Source organism: Medicago truncatula, chromosome 1 (assembly GCF_003473485.1).
Source record: "Medicago truncatula cultivar Jemalong A17 chromosome 1, MtrunA17r5.0-ANR, whole genome shotgun sequence".
In the NCBI taxonomy this organism is placed as follows: Eukaryota; Viridiplantae; Streptophyta; class Magnoliopsida; order Fabales; family Fabaceae; genus Medicago; species Medicago truncatula.
Window position 1 is genome coordinate 33,437,294 of NC_053042.1, and position 25,194 is coordinate 33,462,487.

A 25,194-nucleotide genomic window follows, 5' to 3' on the forward strand; every position below is an offset into this window, starting at 1 on the left:
TTACAGAACAAAATAGGAATGCATTAGCAAAAAAATTTAAGGTTCAATGGCTTATTATTATACAGGAGGTTTCATGACAAAACATCATTGACATGTTTGATCCATCTAATTAATCTCACCTAGTGGGAAACAGCTTTGATGGTTATTGTTGTATGCTGGGTTTTTTACTCTATGCTCTTATCTTGAGATCCTTTTGTTATACACTTTTTATGCTAATATATTATATTAATTAGTATCATTCTTTGTAGAGGTGGAAATCGTAATTTATTATGTATGTTTTCAGGTGGCACCTGGTCTTGGCTTGAAAACTCCTTTGGCAGCATCAACATCACAGTCAACATCATCACAAATATCTTTATGTATTTCTTGTTTTTATGATCTGAAGATATTTCTTAAAATTCTGTTATGGAAGATTGAAGCACCGGTGTAGTTTGATTTGTGTTGCAGAATTTGTTATTTTGTGGACCATAAATTCTAGGCAGAATGTTATGGTGATAAAATTTGCTCATTTATTATGGTGTGCCTAAACATAGATATGAGTCCTTACTTTGATCAAGTTGTTGCGATGGTAAGTTTAAAGTAATGTTACTGATTATACATAGATATGAGTCCTTAATTTTCTCACTATGATGTTGGGTCTGATTTTGTATTAATAAAATTTCCATGTTTCGGAATAAAAAAACAATTGTTTGGCTATAGATTATCAGCAAACACAAGAACTACTGATTTGTTTTAGAACCAGTTGAATCCTTAAGTAAATATTGAACCAGTTGATTTCCCATGGTAATTCTAGCATTGTCTAGCCGACAAAATGGTATGTGTATGCGATGAATGTCAATTAGTTTGTTTGATTTCATTAGTGTTTTGTGTTTTTGTTAATGTCTTTCCTTATATGTCGCCTTTGGAATTCTTGTTTATTACAGTTACGTCTCAGGCATGAATGTAAGTCAAAGTATATTACTAAAGTCACTGAGAAGCTTACTGAACTTCAAAGGTCTCAAATTCAGAAAACACCATTTAAATGAAGGTGTCGCGAGGAGGACGTCTCCATGGATGAGATTGAAAGGGTTATTGAAAGGGAGGTGGCAAATGTATCAGATGATGAAGCACATCATGCATCAAATTTGTTGACTAGAATTAAGGACAAGCCAAGAAATCGTGTAAAAAGTGGGGTTCTGCTTTCATCGTCGGTGAAGGATGGACGCATAAAGAAGAAGATTTAAATTAGTGTAGTGTTTTGATATGATTGTAATGTAGAATTTTTATGATGCTACTTTTTATTTAGTAGGACCATGTTGCACCTATAATATTATTGGAAACACCATATGTTGTTAGTTACTAACATTGTTGAACTATCCTACAGTTTAATGAGTCACTCTGCATGTTATGTAATATATTTTTTTGGGAGGTTTTTTGTTATGTTTTGTTCTTTGATATAAAAAATGTTTGTGTCTTTATTGACAGGTGAAATCTTAGCATGTATATCTTTAGCATGAATCAAAGGGAAACTAATATCCATCTTTGACCGGATTTGGTGAAATGTTACCAAACCTGAGTTTGAAAAGGCTTTTAGTACAATGATCAAATGAAATTTTGTGTTCGATTCGCCTAAAATGAGATTATTTATACCTGGGAAAGTTAAACTAGCCAGATATATAGTATGTGTAAGCACATTTTTTAAGATGCGTGACCACTATTTTTCCAGAAATTAGAACTTGTCCGTCTTTAGGCGTGATAAACTCGCAGATTGTAATAGAAGTTATTTATAGTTGGAAAGACTTTTAGTGCAGTGATCAAATGAGATTGTGTCCGATTTGTCTAAAATGGGATTATTTATACCTGAGAAAGTTAAACTAGCCAGATATATAGTCTGTGTAACCACATTTTTTAAGATGCGTGACCACTATTTTTCCAGAAATTAGAACTTGTCCGTCTTTAGTTGTGATAAATTCGCAGATTGTAATAGAAGTTATTTATAGTTGGAAAGGCTTTTAGTGCAGTGATCAAATGAGATTGTGTCCAATTTGTCTAAAATGGGATTATTTATACCTGAGAAAGTTAAACTAGCCAGATATATAGTCTGTGTAACCACATTTTTTAAGATGCGTGACCACTATTTTTCCAGAAATTAGAACTTGTCCGTCTTTAGGCGTGATAAACTCGCATATTGTAATAGAAGTTATTTATAGTTGGAAAGGCTTTTAGTGCAGTGATCAAATGAGATTGTGTCCGATTTGTCTAAAATGGGATTATTTATACCTGAGAAAGTTAAACTAGCCAGATATATAGTCTGTGTAAGCACATTTTTTAAGATGCGTGACCACTATTTTTTCAGAAATTAGAACTTGTCCGTCTTTAGGCGTGATAAACTTGTAGATTGTAAAAGAAGTTTTTTATTGTTGGATAGGCTTTTAGTGCAGTGATCAAATTAGATTAGGTATGTTGGATCGTTAACATAAGTGATTAACGACTGCTAACCATGACTTATGTGAATTAATTTATATCCATGACAGTCTTTAGGAAAACTAACCATATTTCTGATCTAGTTAACCACTAAATATCAAAGGCGTAACCATAATTTCTTTCCCTAACCAATTTGTCTTTCTCATTATTCCTCCACGTGATATGAGGGAAGACAATATATTTGGACACACTTGTGAGCAGACTGATGTTAATAAAGTGGAAGGTGAAGTATCTTGTAAGTCTGACAGACTTTACAAATACTAACCAAATCGAGAAAAACTTAGTTTTTTGTCATACAAACATAGAATAACAAAACTTATGGGCCCTCCAAGTTTCTTGGAGTATAAAATCCTTCTTTGATCTCATACGAGGTTTGTGCATAAAGAAGAACACTTTGAAAACCTAGATAAAATAATGGTGACGCCTCTTAATAATTGTGGTCACATTGTTTATTGTTTTGGTTATCTAAAATTTTAAGATGGAAAAACTTAGTTTTGTGTCATATAAACAGAGAATCACAGAAGTGGTCACTACTAATATCTAAAATTATTGATTGTGATTATTTATCCACCTCATAACATTTAAATAAACCTAAAAAGCACAAGAAAGATAATAGGACTATTTACGGATTGAGACTGTTTACTAAGTATGTCATTAAACAAGCTCTTAATTTGAGCTAATAATACATGGTTACAAGTATGCTAATACACCATATAGAAGTAACCTCTAGCACACATGTAATGCTAAAATACCACAAGACAAATACTTAAACTAACACCATTGTTTGCAAAGCTACTTCAACCTCTACCTTGCATAAACCAATTCTATAGAAACACCTAACAACATTTCAAATTAACTGTAGCAATGCATATTATCTACAAGAAATTAAATCCTCATGCTCAGAAAAAACATAGGTGTTATTCCATTTGTGATCCATGCTTTGCAAATTTATTTGGCCTTGTAGACAGCTAGATCATCATTAATCACCGAGAAACTCCATCAATCCAGCATAGATAACTAGTTACTAAGTATCTCTGCAATGCATATGATCCATGCTTCCCATGTAGTCTCTCTTGTGAGGTTTCTCCTTAATTCATGACTCAATTTCTCCCCATGAATGGCTAATTGGAAAGCTGGATAGTAATACACTTGACCAGCAGTGTACTTTGCCAGAGTTCCTACACAAACAGGAAAAAAAAAAAATTTACTTCAAGTATAAGATCATCAACACGCAAGACTATATACTTAGAAGACCGCAAATGCTGACAGAATTACATCAGGACACATGGATACATCGATTGTTTACAAATATAACTACTACAATCAACACATAGCTTGTGAATTCTTTTTAAGCATCTATAGACCAGTTCATAGTCAAATAGATCCATGAGTTAGAGTATCAGTTTATTATTAAATCATAGTTGAAGCCCATAAACTCATGTCATCAAGTAATCATAAAACACTGCCATAACTGAAGAATCATCAATATATCAATCAGAAATCTTCCAGATTCTAATCAAGAGTAACAGTTTAAAAATAGAATGGCATAACGAAATACATAGAAATTGAAGGAAAATAAAATACATAGAAATTGAAGAAAAATAAAATACCTAAGGAGGCTATGTCAGTGTCCTTATCACTGAATGCATACATATTTACTTAGATTTGGTACTTGGAAAACTCAACAACCATCTGCTCATAAAATGGATCTTCGAGCAGTCTCAGTCCATGTTATTTATCTGTCCCAAATCAATACACTAATACACTATAATTCAAACACACAGAAAGATGGACTAGCCATTTCACTCTTCCAACCAATTCCACCACTCAAGGCCTCTATCCATTACATAAATATCAGAACATCAAGCAAGATGAGTTTCAATTGTTGTGTAATAAAATTGATATGCAATGGCAAGGCTTGTGCTCTGTCTTGGGTTTCTTCCACGCTAATACAACAAAATATCCAATAAACAAATGGCCAGTTTTTATCAAACATACAAGTATTTCAATAAGCAATTTTTAAAGTCAAACATCTATGCAACAAGCTAAAGCATCTTATTAAAGCCAAGCAGATGATAAATTCTAGATTACTAACATCACACATTTCAATTGCTAGTGGAAATTTCCATAGAAACTCAAAGCATGTACTTTCGGTAGAGACTTGCATGATAGTCATTGATTTCAATATAAAGTTGGATGGATGGATTTTAGTTATCCTGTAGTAAACAACAAGCACAGACTACATATGAGAAGGGTTAAAAAACATAGATAATACACTTATATGAGTCATTTTTATGATTCATTTTTTCACCGTCGATTTTTAATTAATTTAAACAATTATTTTGAAAAGCAATTTCAAAATGGGTAAACTAATTTCAAAGCAAATGTCAGTTTTTACCAGATTTGGATACATGATTTTACAACTAATTTCAAAACAAATTTAAATTTTGGAAACAAAAATTCAAAAGAGAACCCTAAACCATAAATACAAAGCATCATCACAAAATGTAATGAAAAATTTGATATAAACATCACCTTCAACAGAGAGATTCAATTTTCGACTGGATTGTGACAGAGATTTCCAACGATTTGAGCGAGGGAGCAAGGTCGCGATTGAGACTCTGACGCGACGGTGACTGTGTGCCGACGGTTACTGTGACTTGACGGTGGCTGAAAGGGGACGGAGCAGTGGGAGGAGACTAGGGAAGGAGACATGGGGTGAGTTGAGAACATGTGTTGGTTGAGGGAGAAAGAGAGAGGTCCGGTTGTGTGAGAGAGATGGAAGAGTGGGATTGAGATGGAGACAGAACGGATCTGCGAACAGAGAAGAGGAAGAGATTGTGAAAACTACCAAACTATCCCTAACACGTGAAATTACCAAACTACCCCTGCCACATCAGTGGTACAAAGAGATGTATGGAAAAGAGTGGTCTATGTATCTTTTTCCAAGAAAAAAGTGATGCCGTTTTTGTGACGCTTAGAAACGAAGCCGATAGATAAAGCACAAGCAAAGTCAAAAATTCAAAAAGCAATGCTGTGACTATTTTCACACGCATTGTACGACAGGTGGCACTGTTTATTCTCCCAATTCACAATTTTACCTTCCATAATCCATTTTTTCTTCTATAAAAAATTCAATTTCTCTCACCCAATCAAAACCATATATTATTATCAACATTTTATTTTTCATTCTTCCTTTCTTGCACGACCATCTGAGTATAGAACGATCCCTACATCTCCTCCTCCACCATCGCTTGACAGTTATTTTCCATATTTGTCCTTTCAAGCTTCAAGCCGTAGAACAAAAAACAATGGTTAGTTTTTTTTCATCACTACTCTTCGCGCTCTTTTTCTCTTCGTTTTTCAGTTTTTTTTTTCTTTTATTTTTCGTAACTGTGAATCCTTCACCAAACAGAAAATAATCAACTGAATTGAAGTTCCCAATGAATGATTCGCAAGTGGAATTTGATTTGGATTTTTAGAATAGAAGGGTTATTCGCGAGTTTTATGGTTTGTTAACTGATGAATTGCTTGTTAGTTTTGCTGATAGATCCGATTTTGGAATCTATTTTAGTGTTTAATTTAGGGTTGCATGATTGTTTAGAGATTTGTTTCATTGGATTGTTTGGTTGATTAGAAGTGCTATTGAATTTGATTCACCACTTTGTTTGAACCTCTCGATTGTGTTGTTTCTGTAGTGATAATTGTGATAGACTTATAGTGAATGGAAACTGGAAAGTTTGATTTTTGAAAGAAATGGATTCTCTGCAGTTAGGTGTCACTGCAGTTACTAAGATGAAAATTAGATGTTTAAGATTGATTTTTCAAACTTACAATGTGAGTCGTCCGATGCTTGGATTTGACTGTTGTGATTTCTGATCGGAAGTAATCCGGGGTTGATTGCAAAATGGTTTATGTGGTCAGATAGTGAGTACAAGAACATCTCAACCATCCGATTTTTATCAGCAATTTATAAAATGACTGCATGACTGTAGGATTTTTCGATGTTTAGGGAATCCAGGTCCGTTGATAAGTGTAGTTGGTTCCATATATTTAAGACTTAAGTTTTTGTTGTTGATCGTTAAAAGCTACACTAATCTAATGGTAATGGGGTTGTTGATATGCTTGTTTGTGGCGTTGCAAGTGTGTATGGAGAAATTTCCTTTTGTTAATTACCAAATATTTGTTGATGTATCTGATGTTTGTGAAATTTTACAGGCGAATGCAGCATCAGGTATGGCTGTGAATGATGAATGCAAGTTAAAGTTTTTGGAGCTCAAGGCGAAGAGGACCTATCGGTATATCATTTACAAAATTGAGGAGAAGCAGAAGCAAGTTGTTGTGGACAAGGTTGGTGATCCTGCAAATGGTTATGATGATTTCACTGCTAATCTTCCTGCTGATGAGTGTCGATATGCTGTTTATGATTTTGATTTTGTCACCGAGGAGAATTGCCAGAAAAGCAGAATTTTCTTCATAGCTTGGTAATGTCAACTTTTTGGATCTTAAAGCAACGGTTTAACTTATAGATTTGGATATTCCATTTTTTAATTTTTTATGATTGATTTTAACCCAAGTATATCATTTTGTTGTTTCTGATTGAAGGTGCCCTGATATTTCAAGGGTAAGGAGCAAGATGATTTATGCTAGCTCCAAAGATAGGTTCAAAAGGGAGCTTGATGGGATACAAGTTGAGTTGCAAGCTACTGATCCTACTGAGATGGATCTTGATGTGTTCAAAAGCCGTGTCAATTAATCTTTTGTGATTGAATAAAATTTCTTATGTGGAATTTGTCTATAGTTTGTCTGATGGTCAGCTTGGTTAATTACATACATATTTGATTTGCCAAGTTTTGACATGAAGTCTAATGCACCTGAAACTTCTCTTGTTTCCATATTATGGTTTGTGACATACTGGGTTTGTGTTCGTTTTAATTTTTAGTCCCGTGCTTACTAATCGATTAATTTTCTAAAAATTTCTGTGTGATTGGACAAATATTTCGGCCAAGCTATTGACCGAAATATTTTCTTGAAGAATGATCTGTTTTTTATTTATGACAATTAAAAATAATATGTTGACAAATATGAGGATAAATACATATGGATGCTCAAAAAATAGGGTCTCTAGGCTCTAATACATTGCAAACCTTATACAAGGAGAGAGCTAAACAACTAGGATAGCAAGACACATAATTGGTCGTTCAAATTTTGTGTATGCTTTTTACAATAGTGGTTGATTCATAACTTGATAACAGTACATTTGATCAATGATCTAGAGTTGGATTTTTACGTGGATTATCAACATTTAGGGCCCAAAGGACTCTAGTATGAATCATGTGTTGGAAATATAATATAAAATCAGTTATGTATCTTCACTTAAAAAACACAACACTTTTGGAATAGTTAGTTCACAAAAGAGTCAAGTCATTTATATACAATAGAGTCAAACTTTTAATATGCGCATAGATTGGAATCACTGGTACATGTATCAGTGTTTAGTACTCTGCATAAATGTTGAAGACATAACTGCAGATACTGCATAGTAGTAATGGTGATGACAATAGTATATTATTCAACATTCAATCCATAGAATTGTTAAACCTTCTTACAAGCTATCTCTGAAACAAACGTGTGGATCCATTAAGGACTATGACCCCATTAAACGTAAACTTCAGAATTTCAGTAAGATTGTTTCTTAACCGTTATTGATGTAAATTGAAATTTTCTTCGACAACTACTTTTTTTAAAAGTTAAGCGAAATAGATTCTCTGAGTTCTCAAGCTTCAAAAGAACTCATTTATAAGTCATAAACCTATCTTAGCACAGAAACTATCACAACCTGAAATTGGTGCATCCAAAATGAAACTTGAACAATGTTAACAGGACATCCTTTTAAAGATACTCCTTAACACAGCTTTCTTCATTTTTTCAGAAGGAAAAAAAAAAACAGCTCTTATAGTTCCATGATCATTTCAAAATGAGCATGCTGTAATGTGAGATATTTCGATCCTCAGTTAGTATTGCTAAACAACCCAGACTTTCTGAAGTTCCCATTCACAGACCATGGATTAAATTTTAACAAAACTATGATATCTCCGTAGAATTCAAAGAATTCAGAATACACATCTTGGTATAGCACAAGTTGCAAGAATCATATTTATTCACCAAATATGCAGTTTATATCACAAAAACGAGATCATTGATGTTTCAACGGATCAACTCGACTATACATGCTTCCAGCAGGGCCAAACATACACCAAAATCCTTCTATTACCAAGCTCTTAAATCAAACAATGAAAGTGGATACTTTTTTTTCTTTCTATAATTCAATATCACATATTCACATTCTTAATAATGGCTATCTGTTGTAAAACAAAACGGTCCCAAAATATCAATAATTTGATTTGAGAATTTGGTTACAAGAATATAAACAACTTCGATATAAGTTTGATCACTCGTGGTAACCTAAACAATACAAGATTTTCAATATAGGTCCAAGGATAACTACTAATTTAATATAACATTTTGCCAATCCAAACAAAAGAAAATCGCCATCATAGGGGCAATGCGAAGGTTTTCGAGAGATCTACAACTGCAAATGTGGCCCCATCAGCCATATCATCTGCAAATTTTCACACATCAATGATTGTGATTAAATTGCAACATCAATCACACAATGAAACCTTACTGAACATTAGCACCATTAAGACGATATACGTAACATTGATCATTATTCATCTAAACAATAAGATAGACAAAAGTTTGTGGGATCACTGACTACATTGCAGGCTTGTAGCCTACGAAATATTGATGCAGACACAACTATGGCATGTAGACATCATAACAATAACAATTTGAGAACAAATGAGAAAGTAACCAAGTGTATGGTGTTAAACTATGACACATGTTTGCTAAACATTGAATATCACGTTGAAACTGCAATCAACCGTAATTTAAAACCTTACTAAACATAACCACCATTAATTCGAATAATCTGACCATTAACCCATTCACCAGCATCAGAAGCCAAAAACCCAACCAAAGGAGCAACATCTTTAGTCTCACCAAGCCTCCCTAACGGCGACTCATCAATAATCTTCTGCACCTGCTCCTCCGTTCTCCCTCCAAAAAACATCTCCGTCGCAATCGGTCCCGGTGCAACACAATTCGCCGTAATCCCAGTTCCCTTCAACTCCTTTGCTAAAATCTTCGTCATAGTCTCAACTGCCGCCTTCGCCGCCGTATACGCTGCAAATCCCGGCCTCAACGCCGCAACCTGCGACGACGAAAATAGTATTATCCTCCCACCACCGCCGCGTTTGAGTCTATTAGCTGCCTCACGCGCGCATAAAAACGCACCGCGTGCGTTCACTCCAAAAACGCGGTCGAAGCTTTCTATTGAAGTGTTGGCGATGGATGGATAGGTGTCATCAATGACTCCGGCGCAGTTGATGAGGATGTGGATAGGTGAGTTGAAGAAGCGTTCGGCGGAGTCGAAGAGGGATTGGACTTGAGATTGATCAGAGATGTCGGCGCCGATGACGGTAGCTCGAGGGAGGGGAGAGGTGGCGTTGATGTCGGCGGCCAGCGAATCGGCGGAGAGTGAGTTGGACGAGGAGTGGTTGATGACGATTCGAGCGCCGAGTGAACTCAGGTGAATAGCGATTTCGCGACCGATTCCGCGGGATGAACCGGTGATGATTGCGACTCGGTTTTGAAGAGGAAGTGGCTCAATAACTTGTTGTGGTGTTGTAGCCATTCAGTTAACGGTTACTGGATGAAGTGAAGAGTGAAGACACTGGTTTTATTTTAGGCACTGAAGTTTTTTTTTTTTTGAAGGAAAAAAAAAAAACTTAATATAATAAGCAAAGTGCATGTTACACGAGATAAACTTTTTGGAATAATTAAAAAGCTCAATTATCTTTTTTATTTTATAATTTATGCATATATCACGTTTTGTTTTAAATTTTCATCAAGAAATTTGTTTTTCTTTTTTTGATAAAGGAAAAATTTGTTTTTTTAAAACAACAAAGATCTATTCTTGTTGATATAGATTCAATTCAAATTTCAGAGACTTGCGTTTGAGTGTTACTACCTATGTGCGAAATAAACTTTATAGATGTTATAGATGAAAAATATCGAAGCATCTTTCAAAGGTTCTTTGAGTCTTCTTAATTATGGTGAGTAGCTAAGTTTTCATATCTGCAAGATTCATTTTCAAAATTAGAAATGTAGTTTGGACCAGATATATTGTTCTTCAAATATTTCAATCTTAAAATTACCAGAAAATGAATACCGTGTCATTAACAAGAAAAACAGTTTATCTTACCATCTCAATGCATGTTTGCCTTTGCATCACAACACAAGCACACGAAATTTGCCGCATAAAAATATAAAGAAAAGAACATCGTTTATGAGATAAACATCACAAAGCATGAATTATTCTACATTATGGTTCATGACTGGATCAATGATCATAAGGAAATGCTACCAACTCTTCAAATATGAGTATCTTACTATACATGTGAATCATATCTTTCTTTCTTGATTGATACAAAAGTGAATTCAATCAACACGAATCTCTAAGGTGTACCTATTGTGAAAGCACCTAAAGGGCTTGAAAAGAGAACATTTTTGTATACAATACACCAATAACAAATAGGAGGAGAGAAAGCTCAACAAACAACGTCTCTAATACATATCAAAACTTATCCAAGGATAGAGCTAAAAAGCTAGGATAGCAAGACATAAAATTAGTTTTTCGAACTCTGATAAAACCACGGCTCTAATTAGTGACCCCAATTTGGCAGCCTATTCCACCAGACTACCAAAACATATCATAAATTAAGTTAGCCATTACAAGACTAAAGCGTTAGTTTTGTAAATACATCCATAATTGTATCAGCACGTATGTATTAAAAAAAGCATTAAAAAAGGTACTTTATTGGCTAATGCAGTTATGTATGCATTTACAAAACTAGAGGGTTATCCTTGCTATTATGGCTAACTTAATTTAGGTGAAGAAGTATTGTTCTTCACTAAAAAGATCCAAATATACTCAAGTAGTAGTTTATTTTATGTAATCCTCTAGCATTAGTTGAAAGCAGTTGATGACAGTATTGATATATTTTACCTGAGAAATAGGACATACAAAAGATAAGTGCTTCGTGATTGTGACCTTCATTGCATACCTGCACACCCTCACCAGTTTAATTACAACTGCAACCGAGTATGCGGAAGGAAAAACTAAAACAATGTACACAACATAAATATCATGCTTCTTGGTAAGTAGCAGTGATGCAGTCCTCGTGAGCTTAACTTAGTTGGTATAGACAATACATAATATATGCAAGGTCCAGGGTTCGAACCCCGACCATGACCAAAAAAAAGGTAGTAGTGATGCAATATGCTAGTCACAAGATAGAGACCAAGTTTTTATAAAAAATAAATAAATAATACAAACCAGTCCGACTCAAGCATCATTATAAGAGTCCTGGTATCTGGCAGTTGGGACGTAAGACTATATAAAGAATGTTCATCAAGTACATCAAAGAGGTAGACACTATTTTGAGAACAGTTTAAGCAATATAATAGCTGATGGAGATTTTAAGTAGAAAACGAAGGTTTTCTAAACCATAACTCATTGGCATATTCAAAAGTTAAAATTAGCAATTGAATGAACTTTTTTTTATATATTTTAAACCATCTATAATAAAGAAAAACATTCATACAAATGCCACCTACAACTACAAGTTACATGTTCACATTTTCCCTGAAACAGGAAACATCGAGGCTGAACAATGACAGCCAGAAGGTCGCTAGTGCTGAAATGTATTGACCCCAATTCTGCAATTTAGCCTTGAGTCCAGATTTTGAACTCCACCATATTCTTCAGCATCTTTACCAGAATGAGGTGATTTCCAATTACACCCTTTTAGGCATGATAGTGCAGTTACAACTTACAAGTCACAATAAAATTCTCACGAGTCAATTATATCTTTTGGGGTTTTGCCTATCCAAGATACCACCGAGATTGGCCAAGGCATCATTAAATTTACGGATCTTGAGGAAACCTCTGATCATAGATGTTTCCCTTTCCGACATTTGCGCTTTCTCCATCACCATATTGATGAGTTCAATGAGAGTGTCCTCCATTGATAATGAACAAAGCCCTTCCGCCAAAAAACCAAATGATGGAAACTCTGGCAATATTCCTTTCTCCAACATCTCAACTGTAAAATCAATAGCCTCTTGTATTGGTCCTCCACCATTACACAGGCCACGGAAAACGATTTTGTGTGTTAAAGCATCTGGTGGATCACTTTTTTCCATCATTTCTCTGAAAAGTCTCATTCCTTCTTTAGTTCTCTTCCTCATGAATAATGCTTGAATCACAGGGTTATAAGCATGAGGAGTCAAGACTATACCTTTCATCTGGACCGATCGAAGAAGCTTACTTGCAACATCTACTCTACCAGCTCTACATAGTCCACCGATAAGAGTGCCATAGGTAAAGATATCCGGTTCACACCCATTTGAAGCCATAGTTTGCACAATATCACCTGCTTTCTCTATATCTCCAACTCTGCAGAAGTAAGTAAGCAATGAGTTATACGTGAATTTGTCAGGCTTTAATCCTTCCATTATCATCTGATCCATAAGTTGAGAAGCTTCTTCGACTCTCTTGTTTTTACAAAGACCGTCGATAAGTGTGTTATACGTTACAGAACTTCTCGACACCCCGAGAAGTTCCATCTGATCAAATATCTCCTCCGCATCTTCAATCCTTCTGCTTTTACACAAACCATCTATCAAAGTGTTGTACACCACCGCATTCCTAGCACAGCCACTCGACTCCATTTCTTTCAACAGCATCAATGCTTCTTTAAGCCTCCTTTCATAACATAAACTGTCAATCAATATACTGTATGTGAACTCGTCAGGTTTACACCCTTTGTTCTTCATCTCCTCGAACATCTCCATCGCAATATCTTGGTTCTTACTCAAGCATAGACCCTGTATCAAAGTATTAAACGTACAAACATCCGGCAACAACCCTTTGCTAACAAGAATTCGAGCAAGATCAGTGGCAGCTTCAATTTCATTCTCCTTACACAAAGCGCTAATAAGTGTATTATAAGTTACAGTATTTGGAGAACATTCTCTCAAAATCATTTGTTGCAAAATCTCTATCGCCTTTTCAAATTCACCTAACTTACACATTCCAGATATCAACGAATTATAAGTATACACATCAGGATCAAAACCTTTTTCAATCATAAAATCCACAATATCCAAAGCATCATTAACATTTCCAATTCTACAAAACCCATTCACCAAAGAATTAAAAGTAACCTGATCAGGAGAAAACCCTTCCTCAGAAACCTCCAGCACAAACCTAAGGGCTTCCTCAACACGACCTTCTTTGCAAAAACCATTCACCAAAACTTTCACAGAAACATTTGTAAGCAAACAACCATACCCCAACATTTGTTTCTTCATCTTCAAAGCACCATTCAAATCACCTTCTTCAATAAAACCCTGCATCAACGTGGTGAAAGTTATCTCATCAGGCTTCAACCCGTGATTTGCCATTTCCTCAAGCATCAAAATTGCAGGCCTTAATTGATGTGCTTTACACAAAGCCTTAATCAAAACATTAAAAGTTGAAACATCAAGAACAATACCCTCATTAACCATCTTGGAATGAAGCATTTCAACTAGCTTAAGCTTATTGTCCTCAACTAGAGCATTGAGGGCAATATTGTAAAAATTGGTATCTGGTTTAAACCCTAATTCATTTTCCAATATCTTAAGCAAGTTTTCAATTTCATGGAAATTGGTAAAACTTTGGATAAGGGTAGCGAAAGTGGTGGCGTTTGGGATGGAACCGGAGGATTTGAGTTGTTTGAGAAGAGTTGTGATGGAATCAAAGGAAGAGGATTGGGTGAGTTGAAGAAGAAGGGTTTCATTGGGAGGGAGGGGGTGGTGTGTTGTGGAAGAAGGGGTGGTGCAAAGAGTAGGGAATTTGAAGGTTGAATTGGAAGAGAAAGATAAGGGAGGTGTTGGTGTTGAATGGGGGTGTGGGTTTAAGGTGCGAGGGAAAGGGTGAGGGAGAGAGTGAAGTGGAGAGAGTAGTGTCATTGAGACAATATTACAAACATCAAACATGCGTGAGGAGAAGGGTGGATAGTGAAGTGGAAGGCAATGGTAGTTTGCTGGTGAAGTTGGAACAGTAGTAGTGGTGCGGCTTGAGGATGAGGATTAAACAAAAGTTGAAAATCTTTTCCTACTGCGCTCGAATTACACTCTCCTCCCGTTAAAATATACACTTTTCTTTTCTCTCATTTTAAAATATACACCCCTTTCCTTAAAAAATAAAATTTATACTCCCCTTACATATAAAATGTTTGAATTACAATTCTCACCCTTAATAATTAAATATACACTAAGCTTTAATCTATTTTAAGATAAATAAATATTTTTATAATATATACCAATTTTGAACCATCATTTAAGTAAAATTAATTAATTAATTTATAATTTAAGTGTCAATGATAATTAAATTTAAATATTTTACTATTAATTTTATAATTTAGAGTATGAAATTAACTTTTAAGCAACCATACTTTATTGTTTTTAGTAATTTTTTACATAGTTTAATTTTATTTTTGGTTGTTTCATATTTTATAATAGGGTTTAAAACTATATGTTAATAAAATTGTGAATAAAAAATAGCGAAACATATGTATTCAAATTTTGATAATAATAAAATAGATCCGCAGTACTATTTTTCTCGAAGTGCGTTCGTTATTTTTTTTTTGCTAGATTATTAAAAATAAAAAAATTATTGTGGGAGTAAAGTGTATATTTTGACTTAAGAGAGGAGGGGAATGTAATTCAAGCTTCTATTATGGGAGGAGAGTGAAATATTTTCTAATATGTTTTGAATAAGAGGGGAGGGGAGTGTATATTTTAACATAAGAGGGAAGGGGAGTGTAATTCAAACATCTTTAAAGGGAGATGGGTGTAATTTAATCTTTATTTATTCTTTTATATATTCAACAACTCATCTTATTTTTTTATTTATTTTTTTATCTAAAAAAAACTCATCTTATTTTTTTTTCTTCTGGTAGATAGACAAAATGGTAAAGTCATTATAAACTCACACACACAAGTGGAAGTACCAAGGTTCGAACCCCGGTCATGACATCCGATCTAACAATTTTGGCATTTTGACAGTTGAGTTAGGACTTCTGGATAAAAACTCATCTTATTTAACAAATGTTCAGGTCATTCTGCAAGAATTTTAAATCAAAACATTAGTTTTTAAAAACGTAAATGTTTCAATTTGCAATACACTAAATACATGATTTAAAGTTATGCTTACGACATTCGCTAAATTTCTTTTGAAAAAAACAACTGATTTTCTATTCATCTCTCTTCATACCAAATTAATAGTTTGATATTTGAGAGCGTGTTTCTCCTCAACGTTTCAGGTTCGATTCTCCTTGACGTCAATTTGACTTTGTATGGACTATATGAAGGGAGAGGAATAATATGAAGTTCTTTGGACAAATAACTTCGTAGCCAGAAGTCCTAGCTCAATTGGTAAAATGACGAAATTGTTAGGCCGAATGTCATGACCGGGGTTCGAACCCCGATACCTCCATTTATGTGTATGAGTTTATAATAATTTTGCTATTTTGTCTATCTACCAAAAAAAATTCTAATTCTAGACCAAATAAACTCAAGTCAACATTACAATCAATTGGAAACTTCAACCATTCATAACAACATTATGGAGTGACCAACTTATTACACCAAAACCATTCCCATACTTATTAATTGAATCTTCCACCTCTTCCGTTTTGAAAACTTTGAATGATGATGTTACATTTTTTTTACAACAAGGTATTTCTCTTAAGAAATTTAAATACAGAATTTTATATAACAAAAATAATTTGTTAATGCTTATCCATCTCGAATGATCATTAGTGTATAGATTCTTTTTGGCATTGAGAAATTAGATACCATCACTTATCGAAGATGGTAATAATGCTTTCAGAAGCTTGCCACCTGTCAATATGGAGACAAGAAAAAAACTACTAGCCAAATTAGTTGAAATTGTTCAATCGAGTATAACACAGTGATAACCACTCAACCTAATCATTCTTCATCGCCCAGAAATAGTGAAACAAAATATTAGAGGCGCAAAAGAAATTGGCAAGTACTTTATGATCAGATGAGCTTAAGCAATTTAATCATAAATGAATAATAATTCAGTATTAAAATGGTTCGTTTACATTTAGGGATGTCAATTAGATCCAGGTTCGATAGAGACCCGCAAAAAATACCCACAATGGTTAGGGTAAAATCCTACTTTTATGGATTCGGGCACGGATCCAGGTAATACCCACAAATTTGAACGGATGAGGGTACTACCCTGCCTAGGCCCGCAACCCCGCATATGCATATTAATATAATATCATAAATAATTTATTTATTTTTGGTGTATAATTAATTAATTTATTTAGTTATTTAAGTCTAAACCTAAACCTAAATAAAAAAAAACTACTTAATACAATAACGGCTCTATCCTACCGGTGTACAATTTTATAGATGTTTTTTATTTGATTAAATACTACAATTCATACTATTTTATGAGTTAATTTTAAAAAAATTGGACCATAGTTTTATTTCAATTGTGATGTTTTTATTGTCTTTTCATAGTTAAAGTGCGGGTAATGGATGCAGATATGTGCACTTAGGTACCCATATGATACGGGGAAGGACCCTATTTACACTCATCATTTTTACCATATTTGTTCAATTTCACAATTAGAATAACATATTTCAAGAGCATTTGCATATTAATGATGTAATATATTGTAGTTTCCCACATGTTCACTTTACCTGATATAATCCAATTCACTATATTGCTAGTCAAATCTCTTCAGCTAAACTCAACTTTTGTTGATAATAACAATATAATATGATTGATATACTCATACATAATAAAAATAAATGATAGTATAATTCAATCCACTAGGTAAAAATTAAAAAAATGCATGTTCTCATACACAAACAAACATATTACAGCACATACTTTCACGCTAGGTTTATTAAACAAGAAATCATTTTAAACCAAGTTTTTCAGCTAAAAAAATAGCCTTACGTATATGCTTTTTACTTAACAAGTAACGTAATCGAAAAATTGCATGGTGTTCTATGGTTGGGGAGATTAAAAATATTTTCATTGTCCTTAAAAAAAAATCATTGATTTACTTAGCTTTAAGAGAACAGAAGATAAGCAACAACATTGACGACAGATAATAAAATAATACACCTACATCTACATGAATGTACCCAAGGTATCAAAATGTTTTTCACAATTGGAATCTTTGATATTGAACCATTGCAGTGGGTTGCAGTCAAAATACGACTACATTGAGAAAAATATTGTTCCTACTTTTTTCTATGTTTTTCTTTACATGAGAATATCTATTACGTTCATCGGACGTTGAAATCAAATTCAGCTATACAATGGTACACAAATATCATAAAACTATTGTGATTTTGATAGTTAAGTTGATACATGGGATGACTGCAGTCAAAAAAAGTTGCGTAAATGAGGATCTAGAAAGGACAATTTGAGCTCATATTTTGAAGAAGAACTTTTTATAATGTTCTAAATATTATTAAAAAAAAAAAATTGAAAAATAAATGTTTACTTAAATAAAATTAGAATGAATTTTAGAGTTTTAATTAGGGGTTTGTTTTGATACACACAACCAACTTCTAAAATAGATGGTGTGAATAGTAGAAAGTTTGAAGAAAAGCCCAAAACAAGAAAAGCCCAATGGGGGTTTATAATAGAAAACCGGTGGTGAAACGATTAGCATCACCTTCTTCGAAAATCTACCTGTGTTCCGGCGGCGTGATGGTTAAAGTTGCTTTCTACAGGAACTGTGAGTATCTATCTTCCATTCCAGTATTACATGAAAAATTGTTGAATTTATGGTTGATTTTGTTTGAATTGAACATACACAACACACAGATGGGAAAACATTCAAGAAGCCGCGTCGTCCATACGAGAAGGAGCGATTGGATGCTGAGTTGAAACTGGTCGGAGAGTACGGTCTTAGGTGCAAGAGGGAGCTTTGGAGGGTTCAGTACGCTTTGAGCCGTATCCGTAACAATGCAAGGAATCTGTTGACCTTGGATGAGAAGAATCCTCGTCGTATCTTTGAGGGTGAAGCGCTGTTGAGAAGGATGTTTAAGCATGGTCTTCTTGATGAAACTCAGAACAAACTCGATTATGTCTTGGCTCTCACTGTTGAGAATTTTCTTGAACGCCGTCTTCAGACACTTGCATTCAAATCTGGTATGGCCAAGTCCATTCATCATGCTAGGGTTCTTATCAGGCAGAGACACATCAGGTATGTATATTGCTTTCATCCTGACATTGGTGTTAATCTGATTTTTAATGGTAGAGATCCTCTCCATTGTTCAAGTAATGGAGGGCTCCTGTACTATGGTTTTGTCTGTTTAATTAAAATACTCAAGTCAAATGTCACAGATTTTGGAAATGTGTAATTTTATATCATTTTTACACCTAAAACTATAATTGTTAGTTAGTGTGAATCAAATGTAGAGAATATCTATTTTTTTGTTACTCTGAGTGGATCCTCGTTTATATTTTTCACTTTTTGTATGCCTATTGGTCCCCTAATTTTTAATTTTTTTTATTTATTTATCTAGTCATAATGAAATATGTTTGGGAATGGATGATAATGTCATTTTTGGTTTCACAGGGTTGGGAGGCAGGTTGTGAACATCCCATCATTCATGGTGAGGGTTGATTCACAGAAGCACATTGACTTTTCACTCACAAGTCCTTTTGGTGGTGGTCTTCCCGGTCGCGTGAAGCGAAAGAACCTTAAGGCTGCAGCCAAGAAGGCTTCTGGTGGTGATGGTGATGAGGAGGATGAAGATTAAATTTAAATTATGATTTTCTTTTGCTTAGATCCTTGCTCTAGCCTCTTGATATCTGTCCTAGACTTTAGATTTTCTATCATGCATATGACTTTTACCATTTTCCTATCCTTGTTTATTGTGCGAGTAAATCTTTGCTCGAGAGATGTTCTTTTTGAGCTTTTCTTTTCCAAGTATAGAGTTTTGCTCCAATACATTTGATGATCTTTATGATAATTGAACCTTTTACTTAATGGAGTTTGTATGAGTATATTATTTAGCAGTTTGATTTTGCATATTTTGATGGGGTGTGCCTGTGTATCGAACCAACCAAAACTTCAATTCAACTATGCTTCATATGGTGTAGCCTCTGCCTTTTGAGAACTTGTAATTCTGAAACTTGTATTGAAGACCTTTTTATTGTTCATACAAGTTAGTTGAATGATATAGTTTGTGATTTGTACACCACTTGACATTTTAAACACAAATGAAGCAATTAGTCATAGCAACACCTTGTTGAATTGACTTCACTTTTCAAGATTGCAACATTTCAATTGAGGTTAATTTTGAATTACTTGTTGCTGTATTCTTTTCATCCTCCTGATAAAAACAACTGTTTGTGTGTTGTTATTTGCACTCTTTTTTTTATTCTATTTTCCTGGGACTGTTGGTAGAATATTCAAATGCAGCTCAAGATTTGCCTCCTTAATTAGAATAAATTGTAGTTCAAAAAAATCTATGGTATATGTTAATTTTCTGTCTAGTAGTTGCAACGTGGAAAATCACACTTTTTAAATCCACCGTTTTTTTACCAAGAAAATGTATTAGCCCTCTTTATTCATAGTTTCACGCATAGTTTGAGTAAGCTGATTATGCTACTCACCCTGTTCATCAAATTGATGAGTAAGCACTTGAAATTGTTGCGATTTTATGTGCAACTACTACTGGCTTTAAATCTTGGTTTGCTTCTAGAGTTTCCATTTTCCACATGCTATCTATTATACACTCATTTAGATCAATGTTGTAAAAAATATAGAATAGAGTTTGTAAATACTTATTTTGTTAACGTGAAATCCACTTGTAGATTTGTATGAATTTACCTTCTTTTTTTTTTTTTTTTCAAACAACTTAATGATCAGATTTACACACTTTAAGTGTGGAGATATGGGGAAAGATGAAAGATACAAAAAAGATGACTTATGCTTAAATTAAGGACGTCTTTTTACGTTATTTGTTTTCATTTTTTGTGGGGAAACCGAGGTTCCCAACCTTTCTAAATAATGTCATTGGTAGCTACTAATGAGATACACTTGCGGGAGTAATTTACCTCATCTGAGTTTATCGAGTTCACTACAAGTTTTGTGTAAGTTTATTCAAGTTTAGCTGAGTAAAATCAATTTCATTTTTATTTTTAATATATTTGAATTTACAAGAATTTACAAGCGAATCAACTTGAAATTGATACCAAAATTCATGATGAGTTATTTCACAATTTTAACAAAGGCTTATGCCATTAGAATATATGATACATTACATACAATAAAACAAAGGATTATGCTATCCATACCCCTTTCTCCAAAATACAACAGAGGATTTGTACATGCATATTCTACACATTTGTCTCACAACTGACAACATATGCATATTCTACACATATTGGTGTTTTTCAAATGATATATTCATTTATTAATATTACAAATCTATTTAATATCATTCTTGCCTAATTTATCTTGTAACATTCCACTTGATTCTTTCTTCTCCCGCCCAAACTTGATATTTGATGAATTATCAGAACAACAATATGTCATTAATTAGCAAGGTTCACATTTTATTCAAAAAAAATTAATTAGCAAGGTTCACATCTAAAGTCTAAATCAATTTAAAATTTTGAAATTTACTTATTTTATAATTAATATAAGATGTTGTATTAGTGGTAGGTGGTGTAACACCTTCACCTATCCCAACTTTAGATATAAAATGGAAGGAAAGTGCTTAATTTGTATTGAGTTGGAAAATGCACATAAATATGAAATTCACGTTAAAAAATGGATTAAAAGAATATATGATACATTAAGTACAATAATACAAACTCTTATGTCATCCATACCCCTCTCTCCAAATTACAACAAAAGATGAATGCACTATACAAATCAACTCCTAATAACACAATTAAAATTATCCTATTTAAATAACTTGTGACAACCTTGTGTGAAATCATCCACTTTTCCATTTAAATAACTCTCATAAAATATTTAACAAATTAAAGCTTAAGGAGAGTTGAGTTATTCATGTTGTTTGAACTAAAGGTCGAACAAGTTTAAGAAATTAAAGGATCCGGTTCAAACAATAGAGAAGGAGAAACATAATTAAAGTTTGAGCTATCACCAACACTTAATTAATACCGTTAACCTTGAAAGATAATATTCAATAAAGTACACACAAAAGAAGAAGGCTTCTATTTTAGGGGCACATAATACAAGTCATATATATAACTACTAATAATTGATTTGACGAGAGTGATGGATGAGCAAGACAAATCAAGACTTTGAAATTGAATTGATCAACTTGTTGCTAAAATCCCAAAGTTTTCTTCCTAATAGTCCATTTGACGCAAAAGCACTTGGTTGAAACTCATTACAATCCAAAAAGTACTTCCCAGTTACTCCTTTCAAGCTTGGATGAAGAGCAACATAGCATGTTGTTGCAGCTCCCTGCAATTTTCAAATTAACAAAAATTAAAACAACAAATATTGTTAAGTAACTTGATTAGAATCAAGATTTTAAATAACATAAGCGTCGTGGTAACATCTGCAAAAACTTTCATTGTGTGCATTTATTTATTTAAAATAAAACATTGTAGAATAAGGAGGAATTAAAATAAATACCTGTGGGACATTCTTCCATATGTAAAATGTGAACATCTTCAAGAAGTCTGTTTGAAATTGCATTATTGTGTTAGACTCAGACATATAATAATAATAATAAATAAGGAAAATAATATCTAACTGTATTTCTTTGTTTGAACTGTTGTTAATAATTTGTACGGTTTTGAGAATAATTGACGACATACTCATAAGTAAAGAAGAGTGTCTCATAAGAGGAGTCATTATTACTCCTGGGTGTACTGAGTTGGCTGTGATATTGACACCTTCTTCCTGTCAAAAAATCAAACGTTGTTATTTAATGCACAAATTTGGTTACCTCCAAAAAAGTTTCTTATGAACAAATAAAGAAGTTCATTGAACTATATTGTCAAAAAAAAAAAAACAGAACGTAAGAAAAAGCATACGTGTGTAGTGTGGTAGTTGAAATTGAATGAATTCCTTTTAAATACGTGCCCATGGCCCCAAAACATAATACTAGTAGGCATAACAACTAATTATGATTATTACTAATATCTCTCACCAACATTTATTTATTACAATAGTTTACATTGATATAATTTGTATGCACCAAAGTATTTTTTTTTTTTAACAGTGTCAATCAATTGTAAGTGTTTAATAAATTGTTAGATATATTTGACATTCATCGTATCCAACTTACAAATGAAAATTTATGATCATTTTCAAATTATTCTCAATTTACATTATGATTATTTTATGTTTTTGAGTACTAAGAACACATATATTCTCTAACACAATGTTTTTATATGTTCTCTTTTGGTGGTTAAAATTTTAGAAACGAGTATTATAAATTCTTGTGTATGCCATATAAATATATAATGAGACCTATATGTAGTATTTTGATAGTATTATTATTTGTGTCACATGAAAAAGATTACCTTCAAGCGACGAGAAAGCTCATTTGCGTGTAGTATGTTAGCTAACTTGGACTGTCCATAAGCCTTCTTGTCAGAGTAACTGAAAAATTTATGGAAATATTGGGAAATTTTTTTATTGTAAAAGGTAGTAGTCATTGGAATTAAAGTGTAACAATTAATTAACATGCATACCCAATTTGATCATTGATATTATCCAATCGAATGCCTTCTTCATAAGTGTAGGTATGAGCAATTGATGAAAGATTTATGATTCTGCCCTCAATTCCAGTGGCTTTTGCGGTTTGTTTCATTTTCTCAAGTAGAAGGTTTGTCAAAAGGAAATGACCTGAAAAAATTACACAAAATTTGTGTCACAAATGGCAACCAAATAAATTATGATATTATGGATCGTTTTTGAAACACTCCATACCAAGATGATTTGTTGCAAACTGCATCTCAATTCCATCTTGTGTCAGTTGGAAGGGGCAGAACATAACTCCAGCATTGTTTCTGAAAATCAAAAGCCAATTATGTCGCTATTTGGAATACACTAGCGTATCAACTCCGTGGTAAGAATTTGACACAGTTTTAATAATCACCTTTAGTATTAGTTAATTGATAAAACACTGTTAAAATGAAAAGAAGAGGATGATCAACATACATTAAGATGTTGAGAGGAAGATCGAGAGCGAGGAAGTTTTCAACAAACGATCTAACAGACTTCACTGAACAAAGGTCGAGCTTCATTATGTCAACTCGAGCAGACTCGTTGTCTTGTAGTATAATTTGTTTAGCTTCCTTTGCAGACTCCATGTTTCTTGCGGCGATGATGACATGCACCTTTCGGAGAGCCAAGACTCGTGCTGTCTCCAAGCCTATACCACTTGCTCCTCCTGCATTTAATTTGTTTAGTATTGTAGAATGAATTTAGATGATAAAACTAATCATGGCGTGTATACAAACACCACTAATTAAAACATGATTTGTTTAATCCTCAATATTCAAACACATTGAACTCGACTATTCTAAGTCGAGTTTGCGATACATGTAGGGAGATTCATGCTTATTTGATTAATGGATCGGATCCCTCATAAATTTTTGACAGAATATATAGTTAGATGGTTGACAGAATATATATGGACAAATGACAAAGTCAAATATTCAGAATCACAAAAACAGAAACCGACAAAACAAACAAAAGAGGAAAAAGAAGGACAAGAAGTCACAAACATAAACATAAACATAAACGTATTAAAACTCATATATTCTAGGTGTCAGAAATGAAATATATCACATCATTTTCATGTTCAAACAAGGTGAATTAAAAAAAAAACCTGTGATAATTGCAGTGAGGTTGCTTGCATCAATTCCTTGAGTAACTTGTTCAGCTGTTGTAGAGGATCCAAATCCACTTGGTCCAGCCATGCCCGTAACCAACGAGAAAATACCCACCATTTTGATTCTGAAGAGAATAATCAAATAAATCTCTCTTGATTGAAAGCTCTAAGCTATTATTATTTTTTCCTTGATGTGTATATATATATATATATATATACAAATGAAGATAACGTGTGGGATGAATAAAATATGATTGAGATAAGAAGAAAGAAGAATTAATGAGGAAGGTATAGTATGAGGCTAGGAAGGAAATTAGGATTAGTTTGGGAAGAGGGAAGAAAAGCATGAATGAATAGTTTGGGAAATAGCAGGTACTCCATCACCTTTATATTTGGGACATAACATAAGATTGGGTGTATTAAATTCTCACCGGTGAAATGTTGTTTAATAACCTCAACGACCAATCTACTTACTACTAAACTAAACTAAACTAGTAGTACCACGAACCTTGTTGTTTGTTGCAAGTAGAGAGATCAATGGAATGGGATGGACACCACGTGAATCAACTTAATATTTTACGTTTCTCAATGAACCTGTGATGTGACAATCGCAGTTTTAGCACCTCACTGTGTCTTTACAGTAGTTTATATAAATAC

At 33.5% G+C, this 25,194-nt stretch overlaps 5 protein-coding genes and 2 long non-coding RNA genes across 7 annotated transcripts; 3 read left to right on the forward strand and 4 right to left on the reverse strand.

Moving 5' to 3' along the window:
* Window positions 1-374: 374 nt before the first annotated feature.
* On the forward strand, window positions 375-1,169 carry LOC120576782 (uncharacterized). Its single transcript, XR_005642855.1, has 2 exons — window positions 375-568; window positions 924-1,169. It is a non-coding gene; the product is annotated as an uncharacterized lncRNA (long non-coding RNA).
* Window positions 1,170-3,084: 1,915 nt separating this feature from the next.
* On the reverse strand, window positions 3,085-5,366 carry LOC25484122 (uncharacterized). The gene is made up of 3 exons (XR_003010295.2): window positions 4,999-5,366; window positions 4,074-4,679; window positions 3,085-3,641 (listed from the first exon to the last, which is right to left on the reverse strand). It is a non-coding gene; the product is annotated as an uncharacterized lncRNA (long non-coding RNA).
* A 159-nt stretch (window positions 5,367-5,525) lies between these two features.
* LOC25484123 (actin-depolymerizing factor 4) lies at window positions 5,526-7,428 on the forward strand. Its single transcript, XM_013612889.3, has 3 exons — window positions 5,526-5,777; window positions 6,682-6,947; window positions 7,069-7,428. The coding sequence occupies exons 1-3, from the start codon at window positions 5,775-5,777 to the stop codon at window positions 7,217-7,219; spliced, it is 420 nt and encodes a 139-aa protein (XP_013468343.1). The 5' UTR covers window positions 5,526-5,774; the 3' UTR covers window positions 7,220-7,428.
* A 1,415-nt stretch (window positions 7,429-8,843) lies between these two features.
* On the reverse strand, window positions 8,844-10,278 carry LOC25484124 (NADPH-dependent aldehyde reductase-like protein, chloroplastic). Its single transcript, XM_024779115.2, has one exon. The coding sequence runs from the start codon at window positions 10,220-10,222 to the stop codon at window positions 9,428-9,430; it is 795 nt and encodes a 264-aa protein (XP_024634883.1). The 5' UTR covers window positions 10,223-10,278; the 3' UTR covers window positions 8,844-9,427.
* Window positions 10,279-11,962: 1,684 nt separating this feature from the next.
* On the reverse strand, window positions 11,963-14,767 carry LOC25484125 (pentatricopeptide repeat-containing protein At3g53700, chloroplastic). The gene has a single exon (XM_013612891.3). The coding sequence runs from the start codon at window positions 14,632-14,634 to the stop codon at window positions 12,451-12,453; it is 2,184 nt and encodes a 727-aa protein (XP_013468345.1). The 5' UTR covers window positions 14,635-14,767; the 3' UTR covers window positions 11,963-12,450.
* A 3,513-nt stretch (window positions 14,768-18,280) lies between these two features.
* On the forward strand, window positions 18,281-19,806 carry LOC25484126 (40S ribosomal protein S9-2). The gene is made up of 3 exons (XM_013612892.3): window positions 18,281-18,434; window positions 18,524-18,905; window positions 19,281-19,806. Exons 1-3 carry the CDS (start codon window positions 18,326-18,328, stop codon window positions 19,462-19,464), a joined length of 675 nt encoding a protein of 224 aa, XP_013468346.1. The 5' UTR covers window positions 18,281-18,325; the 3' UTR covers window positions 19,465-19,806.
* A 1,950-nt stretch (window positions 19,807-21,756) lies between these two features.
* Window positions 21,757-25,194, reverse strand: LOC25484127 (short-chain dehydrogenase TIC 32 B, chloroplastic). Its single transcript, XM_024779975.2, has 9 exons — window positions 25,046-25,194; window positions 24,535-24,662; window positions 23,862-24,093; window positions 23,631-23,710; window positions 23,393-23,546; window positions 23,222-23,300; window positions 22,511-22,595; window positions 22,326-22,372; window positions 21,757-22,151 (listed from the first exon to the last, which is right to left on the reverse strand). The coding sequence occupies exons 2-9, from the start codon at window positions 24,653-24,655 to the stop codon at window positions 21,978-21,980; spliced, it is 972 nt and encodes a 323-aa protein (XP_024635743.1). The 5' UTR covers window positions 24,656-24,662; window positions 25,046-25,194; the 3' UTR covers window positions 21,757-21,977.